Source organism: Ailuropoda melanoleuca, chromosome 5 (assembly GCF_002007445.2).
Source record: "Ailuropoda melanoleuca isolate Jingjing chromosome 5, ASM200744v2, whole genome shotgun sequence".
In the NCBI taxonomy this organism is placed as follows: domain Eukaryota; kingdom Metazoa; phylum Chordata; class Mammalia; order Carnivora; family Ursidae; genus Ailuropoda; species Ailuropoda melanoleuca.
In genome coordinates, this window is record NC_048222.1 from 97,456,872 (window position 1) to 97,469,168 (window position 12,297).

General features: G+C 35.8%; 1 protein-coding gene across 16 annotated transcripts in view; it reads right to left on the minus strand.

Annotated features, from left to right (window-relative positions):
• Nucleotides 1–12,297, minus strand: part of RAPGEF2 (Rap guanine nucleotide exchange factor 2) — a 231,490-nt gene that overhangs the window by 75,171 nt on the left and 144,022 nt on the right. For 2 of the 16 annotated variants that reach the window (XM_034661438.1, XM_034661437.1), the window contains exon 1: nt 6,897–7,762. The exons of 13 other annotated variants lie outside the window; for them this stretch is intronic. In XM_034661438.1, the coding sequence (XP_034517329.1) occupies nt 6,897–6,956 (60 nt within the window). In that variant the 5' untranslated portion in view covers nt 6,957–7,762. Of the gene's footprint in view, nt 1–6,896; nt 7,763–12,297 lie in introns of those variants that run through there. One more of the 16 variants, XM_011228031.3, reaches the window with a different exon arrangement.

Here is a 12,297-nt window from a genome sequence, read left to right on the forward strand (position 1 = left end):
GCTATGAGCCTGCTTCTTCCTCTCCCACTCCCTGCTTGTGTTCCCTCTCTCACTGGCTGTCTCTATCTCTGTCGAATAAATAAATAAAATCTTTAAAAAAAATAATCAATCCAAGTCAATATATAAACCAATAATGTATTTCTCTAGAGTTCACAAAAAAAGAATATGTACTTTAGTTTGAAAGGTGTTTTCAGGCTATCACTTTATCACTCAATAAATGTAAGGTTACTCCATAACTAAGACATCTCTGAGAACAGCCCTTATAATGAACATGCAGTGTTATCTGGTGTACTGATACTGAATGAAGAGATTCGAAGGGCATGGGAATATTTATATAGTGACTTAACATACAAAAGAAACATAGATAAGGGGTTGACTGGTAAGTTATGCAGATATGATACATATAATAGACCGTACAATTAAGATCAACCATTATATATCATATACACACACTAAATATATATATATGAGAGAGAGAGAGAGAATACAACATAACTAACATAAAAAGCCTGTGCTACAGGTTCAATTAATAAGAAGAAATGACAGAGGTTGACACCTGACTAGTCCTAGGTGGCAAGGGCGTTTCTCTACTAACAGAAAGGGCAAGGGCAGGGACCAAGAGCTTAAGAGGACTACCTGTTTGATGCACAATGCTTTTGTGAGCATATTCTGTTGTATCACTTCTCTATGTGCTTTGGAGTATAAATGTGTATCTATGTTCTCTTATATGCTTTTGTACATGGTTCTTATCTGTGTTCCCAAAAAACGGGCCCAATATTTAACCAGTCCTGTGTAACTCCTATGTCAGTACTAATAGCACTGGCATTTTAACAACATAAATGGAAATAATCACAAGCATATGTCAGGTCTCCAAAAATAAATTTCATTTCTTAATGTTGAAGAAAAATAAAGTCAGAGAGAGGGAAAGATCTTAGAACAAGGAAATTGACAGGGACCTGAAGGACACATTTACAAACTTTCCTTTAAAACACACACACGTACGCACACACACAGGTGTATCTCTATATACATCCAGACACTCATGTTCTTTTGTTCGTAAAATATCTTTTTTTAAAAAAGCTCATAACCAAACCATAATTCAAATAAGATACGTGAATAATGATAAAATGGTCATTAGATCTAAATAGGCGAAGTTTTTCAAAGTTTACAAAAGACTGCCAAAGATGTGATGGTACTAAGTATTCTTTTTCTTTTTACTAAGTTCATAAAGCACTAAAACATACTTCATTAGGGATTTAAATTACATAAAAATAATTTTACATGACTATTATTAAACAGGAAAATGAAGAAAACTGCACAATTACTCTGGAGGGATTCTTAAACAGATTACCTGAATAAAATATTTAAGAGGGTTGTCAGACCTAAAATCAAGGAAATCAACTGAAGAAATTTCAGGTTATATTTCAGGGATATTTATAGCTACATGACCAAATTTACAGGGCATATAAAATATGATTTTTTAAATGAGAATGAAAAACTATGATTAGTGATCTCACTATGGTTAAACAGTTAAAGGAAAAGAAATAATTGAACTTCTAATGATGCATTTTAAACATTTCTTTTTTTTAAAGTTGATCATTCTCTTTTCACTAATCTTAATTGATTTAATTTTTATAGTCTATTTTTAAATGGACCATTGTTAAATTATTAAACAATATTTAAAAGCAAGGATGGGAAGTATGGCTCTTCTCTTGACTAAAAGTAAGGATTTTTATTTAATATATTGCACAATGAGACAGAGCTTTTTTCAATCTCACACATATAAGTAGTGCATGTAATAAACTGCAAGTTTCTAAAATAGATTTCTTCACTTCTAACAGGGTAAAAAGATCTATTATTTGTTGCTAGGGTTTCTTGGCCCAAATCCAAGGCAAGATGACCTTGTCCTTGAATAAAACAATAGGATATTGCTTCCTCTCAGGCTTCTTTGCTAGCTAGCACAGTGAAAAACCTCCCCAAGAGATGAGTTTATTTCATCTCAGGAAATGTATCTGTCATAATAGATGAAAAGAAAAAAGATCAGATAAAGAAAAGGTGGAGTCTTAACCCAAAAGACGCATAGCCTAACATCTATAATTAATTTTAGTGCTATTTTCTACATTGCTAAGGAAAATGTATCAATCAAATTATATTAAAGAGATACTCCACTCAGTGTTTACAGACAAGGTCAAATTGTGATGGTGGAAAAAAAGCAATTTCTTAAAAACTGAGTTTTCTTAAATCTATTTTAGTTAAAGAAAGAGGGAGTGCTTTGGGAGGTGGAGATGAAGAGGAGATCACAGTCCTTTGCTGGATCTTCAAATTATAGTCATTATTTGTCAGGTATCCTAATATCTTCCTCCCCATCACCTGTATTGACCTACTCTCTAATATAATCCATTCCAACAGTGACGATTTCATTGATTTTCCTAACCTTCTGATTCCTCATATGCTTCTACTCCTTTACCGCCGTGGACCCTCACATGTTATTCTTCCATTCTATACTTCCTTCCTATTATTCTTCTTTTCTGTACTGCACTTTAAACAGTTGACAATTCTGAATTGCAACTACATCCTTAATACATGGTACAAAGAAAGCAAGAATTCATTCAAGATACGATCTCTCATCTAACTATAAATAAACCAATTTACAAGCACTGGTTATAAGAATAAATAAAATAAAGCATTATATATTAGGTGCCACTAAATCATTATTCAGAAAAAGCAGAGATGAATATGAAGAGACAAGGAGCAAGTGAAAGTCAAGCAAAGAGTATTGCATGCTGAGAAATAGGAAAAGAAAATGAATCTGAAGGGCCTGTAATCAGATCATCTTGTCCTAAATAAAAAAATCACAACTGGGGGAAAAATATGTTGACAAGGAAGAGAAAGTAGATTATAGAGGGCCTTAGTGACCAATAGAGATTCAGACATATGGTTAAGCTACATCATATCCTTCTTGGTTAAGGCTAATGAAATAATGAAATTTATATTTATGGCTACAAACGAGCCATGAGCAGTACGGACTTCAGAGAGGTCGTCACAAATTCAAGTTGGGTTCCATGATACATGCAAACTTCATTAAAGCACAAACAGGGTAGAAGAAACAGCAAGACTCAGTGCTTCCAATGGAGCACAAGTGGCCGAGGTCAGGCTGTCAAAAGTTACAAAGGGAACAGCGGAAGGTGAGGCGTGAAGGTTATGTTTAAAGAGTTGAACAGCAAAAGTAAAAAAGTATGTGTATGATAAGGCCAAACACAGAAAAGCAGAAAGAGGAAGGAGCTGAGCTAAATGGCATCTATTCCTGATCACCCCAACTCAAGTCTAAAGAGAACACCAAAATTGCACGTGGCAATAAGTACCTTTATAAAACTTCTTTATGAAAGTTTTATACAATAATTTTGATCAAGATATTGTTGCTTTTTTATATTAACAGTGCTTAGACTGTCACAAACACCAGAAAGAAGAGTAGCAGGAGAAAAGTAAGCATCGTTTTCAAGTATGTATTCCACTGATTAATACCAGCTCTCAAAATTAGGCAGTCTACACACCTAATGTATTCTAAATTTGGCTACATAAGGAGAAGTAGTATAGGTTTGTGGTTAAAGCAGGGCTATGAAACCAGACAAACCTGGCTCCCAATGACAGCTCCACCACTTACTAGGCTTTGGAAAAATTTATTTTTATCCTGCTCAGCCTCAGTTTCATTATCTCTAAAATGGCAATGATACATCTTTCCTTAGAGGGTTGTTGTAATAATTAAGTCAGATAATATACAGTGCCTGTCATAAAATAAGTGCTCAATGAATGACAGCTATTGTGATTTATTCCACACATTTAAGTAAAGTGTTTTCTTATGTACACCACTTTTTAAAATTATTCAATCATGCCTGAGGTTTCATCTACTGTAAGTAAAGCCCACTACCTATACCAGTAATTTCTAGAAAAAATGCACAACTGGAAAAGGGATTATTGGTTTCACAGTATTGAGTTGGTTCATTTTAAGTAATTAATTTAAAAATCTGCAAAGATTCAAACTCATCCTATAGTGCAGAATTTTTAAAAGAATGCTCAAGGTACATCCTTCCCATTAGATAACCTGAGGCAGGCAAAAAGGGGAGAGGCAAGTTAAAAAAACAGTTGGTAAAGAGAGTAATGACACCTTTAATGCCATCCTAAGGCTTTCCCCAACTTACTGGGCTCATAAAAATTTTTTCATGAAATATCTCTTCACAGTCCATACAACTAGTGCTCAACAGTAGTCTTTTGGAAAGTGCAGTTTTATCATACATTTCTAAAATGTATTTTATTTTCAAAATTCACAAAACCAGAAGATCCCTCTGAAGACTAACTGAAAGCACCAGACTATAAGGATATAGCCCTGTGCCAGGTACATTTTTGGTGACACACAGGTATTCATCTCACAGTTATCAACTGACTATCTAGAACTGGGATGCGGAGGAGATGTAATAAAATATATGAAATTTACTAGTTTAGAGGGTTAAATAAGACTTCATTAATCCAAAAAATACAATTAAATGAAAAATTAAACAGTATTTATTGTGCACCTACTATGTGCCAGCAACTGAGATATGCGCTGAGTTAGCCAGAAATAAAGAATAAAAGCCCAGAAGATCTGAAAAATCCTGACAAAGCATAATTAGTGAGTTTACTACTGGTGTCCAACCACAGCTCTTTTAAGAGCGCCCAATTTAACATTTTTGCTTTTTAGTTTCTGTCTTCTATTGTCAAAGAAGTGAAGGCACTTAAAAAGCCGCAACCTTTTGTAGAAGCAAAAACGGAAGTATTTGCGAATTTACTAAATTTTACTCATTTAAAATTAGCTCTGACATTATTCTCATGAAGCCTCATAGGTCAAAAGAGGGGCATTCTTACTCATTTTTGCTCAACAGTTTACTGAGTCACCTGTTATGTGAGAGCCAGAGTAATTATTCTCCTATTCAACTCCTTGTAAATCATTAAAATCTTAAAGGTCTACTCATTACACAGCCAAGTCTAGATAACCAAAAAACTCATCAACAAGTACAGGTCAAGATCTTGACACCACAGGCTACCAGCTCTGCCGCACACATTGCTCTACGATGGCCAATTCTAGTAGTCCAACTTGTAAATTATCATGGGAAATACCACTCATATGTTTTTTTAGAAATTGCTTGATTCAAGGCTATTTTGTGGCTGCAGTTACTTCTGCCATAGTGTTACCTTAAATTTCAGTAAAATATATACATAAAGCACTTGTCAGGAAACAAACATCCTTACAGAATAGTATACTAGGTGCTGGAGCTTACGCACTATTTGGTGTTATCTGTCCCATCTGCTCTTGTTGTCACAAATCTAGTAACACTCCCCCCACCCCCGCCACCACCCGTAAAAAATTTTAACAATTTTCTCTGTTCACTAAAATTATATTACTAATAAAATACCCCCTCCTTCCATTTGGAGAAAGGTTATATGACAAAGGTAGAAAAGGAACCTGTTGTTTAAACTTTCCTTCTAAGGTTCCTCAAGTAGTCTTAAGTAATATTCTCACTTTTACCTGGAGAAACCATGACTACAGAGGAGCTTAATTTCAAAGGCCCTGTTAAGAAAATCAAACTACAGTAGAACTTTTCTATAACAACCTTTCCTATTAGTGAAATTAAGTATAAGGCCGGTCTTTTCCTGGATCTGACCCGAAGAGATTTAATTAGTGAGGTACCATCAGGATCTCATTATGAAGGGGCTGGGCTCTAAGCACAGCATCGTAACATGTTTCCACCTCAGATATTGCCCAAAGAACATCTTGTGGTTCATTGTAAAAGTGAGATAGTGCCTTAAGAGTCACTTCATCTACGAAAATCTCTTGGATTTAATTTATAATTTTGTTGATAAGGGTGAACAAAACTAAACTATACCCATAGACCTAAGCATCTAAATATTCTAAATTCATGGCCTCCTCTCTATAAATTTTCAAAGCCTTAGCGATCTATCTCCATTTTCGCAGTTTAACATCTTATCCTTTTTAGGATACATAAAAGATAATTCCTATACCCTAATAGAATACTTGCTATAAGCTAGGGTGTAAAAATAGGCAATTCGAAAATACTTAGACTACTATATAAGCCGCCTAAATTTATACATTTTCATTTGGGGAATTTAAAAAATATATAGACATAAAAATATGAATTAATGTGATGGCAGACAACTTCCAACATGGTGACATAAAAGTAGCACTGTGAGAACTCCCATTCCTGAAACAGGAGGCTCAGACTTGGTGTTAACCATAGAAAAGTGTTTCCCACAAACAGCGGTAGCTGCCTGTGGGATTTCAGCATGACAAATGCATAGCTGACTCATGGGATCAATTATAAAGAAGCAACACTTGTGGCATTAAAAAAAATTATTCTCTGTTTTTATCACCTATTAATGCATGTTAAGAAGTCAGATGAGTCCCACTGACCAAACGTTTTACTACCAAATCAATACCTAGAGCTCTCCCTTCCTCCCTCAAACCTACATGTGAATTCCTTACCACAGACGCCTGTTCCCAATAACCCTTTTCATGATCTCTCATTAAATTCAACTACAAAAAACATTTTTAAAAAACTATTTGAGTATTAAGTTAAAGCTGAATTGTCAAGTTCTAATTTCTGACAATAAAAATTGACTGTCCAATATTTTGCCTTAAATGAATTGTTGGTCTTGTTTAAAATTTTTAAAAAATTACAACAAAATTGGAAGCACAAGCCAGTCGTAACTTACCCTCCCTCCTCCAAGCAGACTATTACACCCTCTAAAAAATCTGTTTTCCCTGAACAGAAGCAGCAATAATTCCCGTTTTAAAGCAATTCTCTATGACGTGCTGTTGAAGCACAAGCAGCATTTGCGATACTTACTGAATGTTTCTCCTGCTGGCCCATAACTCCATGGTTAGCTGGGATTGCTAGTGGTTTCATAATGAAGAAACATATGCTGAACTGAATTTACACATCATGTACCAATCTCTCATGGATGGCAAGTCACCCTCTACAGCATTAAATTAAAAGAAAAAAGAAAAAGGAAAAAAAAAAAAAGAGGGAGGAGGAAACCAAGCTGCAGCTTAAAGTGTCACTACTGGTAAGCTTAAAAAACCCCTCACACTTGTAGACCAGAAAAGGAATCCGAACAACCGTGTTCGTCTCCATTTTTATAACACTGAAACTCTAACCATCTTAGGCTATGACAAGACTGAGGAAACCTTATACAGCTCTCAGTCTTCCAAGAGAACAAGATCATTTCTGAGATTGAAGAACAAGAGGCAAAAGAAAAGAAGAAGAAGAAGAAGAAAAAAAAGCTAAAATGGCTGACTGCACACAGACTCCCCTCAAAAAGGCTTAATACAGAATTATATTAGTCAGGGTGGTATAAGAACCAGTCTCTAGCATTCAGCCGAGCATTGTTAATACTCTTGTTTCATTTGCAATCACACATACGGACCCCTCCAACCAAGAAAAAAAGAAAAAAGGAAAAGAAAGAAAGAAAAAATCAGGGCAGAGCATGTGAATCGGGACCTCCTCCTAGCTGCTAATGATGCTGACAGAGTGGTGACCAGTGATCTCTGTCCCACTCCACTAACCAAGTTTGCACAATTAATCTTAGCAGCATGACACTGATGGACATTTAATTTAATGATGTCTGTCCCTCACACTCAACACAAGCATGACTGCTAGCAAGAGAGTCACTAACAGAAACACAGCACATGCACACACACAATCTCGAGAATCATGAGTCTGAATGCAATACACCAATATAATTACATTATTGTGCTTACTTTGGAGGACCATGGCTGCAGGCAGTTGGCATAGCAACGCACAAGGAAAGCCATTTCCTGGGTAGAGAGAAAGCTTCCTTTTCTAAATAAAAAATTCCTCTTAGGAAACAAACGGCATTGCTGCTTCCTGCAGAAAGCAAGACACTGTAGTCTGTCTCTTAACCTGCAAGGCTCACACTCAATGCAGTTCTAGTGATGTAAGTGGATTTCTCTCTCACCCTCCCTCTCTCTACATACACTGAAATATTCAGCTCAAATGGTACACACATTCCTTAAGACTCGCCCCCTCCTCTACTTAACCATTTCACTCATTAAGGTAGCGATGGACGATTCAGATAAAGTAACGAGCTCTTGCCTGTATTATATCAGCGGCTGTAGGTTAAGCAAGTCTCAGAGGGATGGAATCCATTGATTGCTGACTCCAAATAATATCACTGAAGACAGGGTGGGAAAACGGAGCAAGGACTTACTTGAACAGCTTTGAACTAAAATATGATTTTTCACCAATCTGAAGATAAGAGAATGGATATGACCTCTTCCCCACCCTAAAACATTACTGTGCTACAGGAAGCAAGTATCTATCAAAAATTTACAAAATGCACATTTAACAAGCTTTATATAAATTTAGAAGATGTGATTTTCACAAATACCCATACACACACAGAGCACATTGCAAATAATATCAAAATAAACACACTCACGATTTTAAAAAAACAATTCAAACTTTAGAGGTAGAGAGTTTAAATTTAAAAAGGATATGTTATTCTACCATAAACTCTTAATTTCATCTGGGTTAGCAGGTTATTTGAGAGGCAGCATTATAGCTGACAAAGAATAAGGACATTTTAACTCTGAAGTACTGGTCAATTTCTCATAGTCAAATCTGTCTATAAATGCCATACATGATAGAAAATAGATAAGGAAAATCTAGCAACTTTAATAATTGACTTTGGAATTGTCAGTGCTTGCTAATTTGTGTTTCTTGTCTACTTAAAACTGCACCCATACTATTCTTTTTTCTTTTCCCCTCTCATTATCTAAAGGCAACCATTCCCTCCACATGACTATTTTGGATCTTTCTCCCTGCCCATGACTATTTTGGATCTTTCTCTCCCACCCATCCCCAGTATATCCCTTCCATAGCCTTCTTATATTATCCATTATCCTTTCTTTCCCACATATATTCAACCTCTCCCCCTACAACTAGCAGGTCTCTGCACTGGCTTTTAAATATGTTCAGGTCTCTCACATCTAAAAAACAAAACAAAGAACAAAAACCTTCATTAGATCCTACATTTTCCCACGGCTTACAGTCTAATGTCTTCACACTAAACCAGTTGAAAACCAAATTTCTCAAGAATTACCTGTTTTGGCTTCCACCATTTCCTCATCCCAAGCACTTCTTCAATAAAGGACCATTATGGTCCTGTTGTATAATTTATACATCTACGAGTTATCCTTAACACCTTTCTCCATGCCCAACCCATCACAATATCCCATTAATTAAATTATCTACCTTTTCTCAAACTTAAATTTCTCTTCATTTCTGCTGCTATCATCCCACTTATTACTTTTTGCCATAAAAATTGCAAAAGTCTCTTCATCGAACTATCTGGATTCAATTTTAACCTCACCCACCCTATCCGTTTAACATACTCCTCCTGAGATCTTTTAAAAACTAAAATCTGGTCATTTCAACCTAATCTACTGAGCCCTTTTTTCAATTAAAACACACCAATGGCTTCCCATTGCTCTCAGCATACAAACTAAAATTCCTATTACAGTCTGCAAGATTTGTATGTTTTTAAGAGTTATGCCACACTCACGCCCTCCAGGTCACCTGGGCTGCTCTTGTTTCCTTAAATGAGCAAAAAGGCCTTTCTACACATTGTTTCCTCTACCTAGAACATTCCTTCACCCTCCCTTTCCTGATTGATTCTTACTCCACCCCTAAAAACTACTAGTGAAATGCCCTCAAAGTTATCATGATATTGTGTATCACTTCCCTCTAATGCTTATTACAGTTCTAATTTTACATTTAAACATAGGATTATTTAAATAGTTAGCGTCCACTTCCCCTGCTGCACTTAATCCCCGTGATGGCTGGCATCATGTTTGTGTATGCCACTGTACTTGCAGCCCCTAGCATGGTACACATCATAGGCTCTCACCTTCTCTGAATGAATAAAATCTTCAGTGATCAGGAACGGACATCAGCAAAACCATGTTTGATCTTGTAAACTAGCTCTTATCAAAATCGCAAATGCTTTTCTACCATAAACAAATGAATGATTTAAAAGTAAATGGCACTGATCTTTGACAAAGGAGCAAGGGCAATATAATACAGCAAAGATAGTCTCTCCCACAAATGGCACTGGAACAAGTGGACATTCACATGCAATAAATAAATAAATCTTGACACAGACTTTATACCCTTCACAAAAATTAACTCGAAATTATCACACACCTAAATGTAAAATGTAAAATTATAAAACTCCTACAAAACAACAGGAGAAAACCTAAATAACCCTGGGTATGGTGATACCTTTTTAGATAAAACACCAAAACACAATCGATGAAAGACATCAATTGTTAAGCTAGAATTCATTAAAATGAACAACTTCTGCTCTGTAAAAAACAATATTAAGAAAATTAGAAGACAAATCACAGATCAGGAATAAATACTTGCAAAACACACATCTGATAAAGAACTCTTATCCAAAATATACAAAGAACTCTTAAAACTCAAGAGTAAGACAAAACCTGATGAATGAGCCAAAGACCTTAAAGGACACCTCACCAAAGAAGATATACAAATGGAAAATAAGCATACGAAAAGATGCTCCAGATCATATGTCATCAGGGAAATGCAAATTAAAACAAGAGTGAGATACCACCACATAACCTATTAGAATAGTCAAAATTCAAGACACTAACACCACCAAATGCTGGTGAGGATGTGGAACAAGAGGAACTTCACTCATTGCCTGTAGGAAGGCAAAATGGTACAGCCACTTTGGAAGACAGTGTGGTGGTTTCTTATGAAAATAAACATATTTATCATGTGATCCAGCAATCACACTCCTTGATATTTACTCAAAGGAGTTAAAGACTTTTGTCAGGGTGCCTGGGTGGCTCAGTAGTTTAAGCAAGCACATGCCTTCAGCTCAGGTCATGATCCCAGAGTCCTGGGATTGAGCCCTACATCAGGCTCCCTGCTCAATGGGAAGTCTCCTTCTCCCTCTCCCTCTGCTCCTACCCCCAGCTTGTGCTCTCTCTCTCTCTCTCTCTCTCTCTCACTTGCTCTGCTCTCTCTCTCACATAAATAAAATCTTTATAAAAAATAAAAACTTATGTCTACACAAAAAACTACATACAGATGTTTAAAACACCTTTATTCAAAATTGCCAAAACTTGGAAGCATGTAAGATGAATTTCAGTAGGTGAATGGATAAATAAATGGTAGTACATCAAGACAATGGAGTATTATTCAGCACTAAAAAGAAATGAGCTATCAAACCATGTAAAACATGGAGGAAACTTAAATGCATATTACTAAGTGAAGGAAGCCAATCTGAAAAGGCTGAATACTGTATGATTCCAACTATATGACATTCTGGAAAAGGCAAAACTATGGGAGCAATAAAAAGATCAGTGGTTGCCAGGCTGATGAATAGTAGAACACAGAAGGTTTTCAGAACAAAGAAAATACTTGGTATGATATTATGATGATGGATACATGTCTTTACACATTTGTCCAAACCCACTGAACATACAACATCAAGAGAGAACTGTAAGGTAAGCTATGGACTTCGGGTAAATGTGATGTGTCAATGTAGGTTCATACTGAGTTTAACAATGGACCATTCCGCTGAGTGATGTTGATAATAAGGGAGGATATGCATGTGTGGGGGCAGGGGATGTATGAGAAATCTCTGAACCTTTCTTGCAAGTTTGTTGTAAATCTAAACTGCTCTAAAAATATTTTTTTTTAAAGTACATGGTATCAAAAGGTAGAAGCAATCCAAGTCAAATGTCCATCTATAAATGAATGTATAAACAAACTGTAGTATATATTACAATGGGATATTACTCAGTCTTTAAAAGAAATAAAATTCTTACAAGTTACAAGAATATACCTGAAAGACATTATGTTAAGTGAAACAATCCAGCCACAAAAAGACAAATACTGTAGGATTCCATTTATAGGAAGTACCTAGACTAGTATGCAAATTCATAGACCAAAAGGAGAATGGTAGCTGCCAGGGGCTTCGGGAAGGGGTAAGAAGGAGTTATTGTGTAATAAGTATGGAGTTTCAAATTGGGAGGATAAAAAAATTCTGGAGATGGGTGGTGGCAATGGTTCTGTAACAATGGGAATGTACTTAATACCAATATACACTTAAAAATGGTAAAAATAATACATTTAAATATGTATATTTTACCACATACACACACAAACACAAAGTTAATGGCAACCCGAGAAC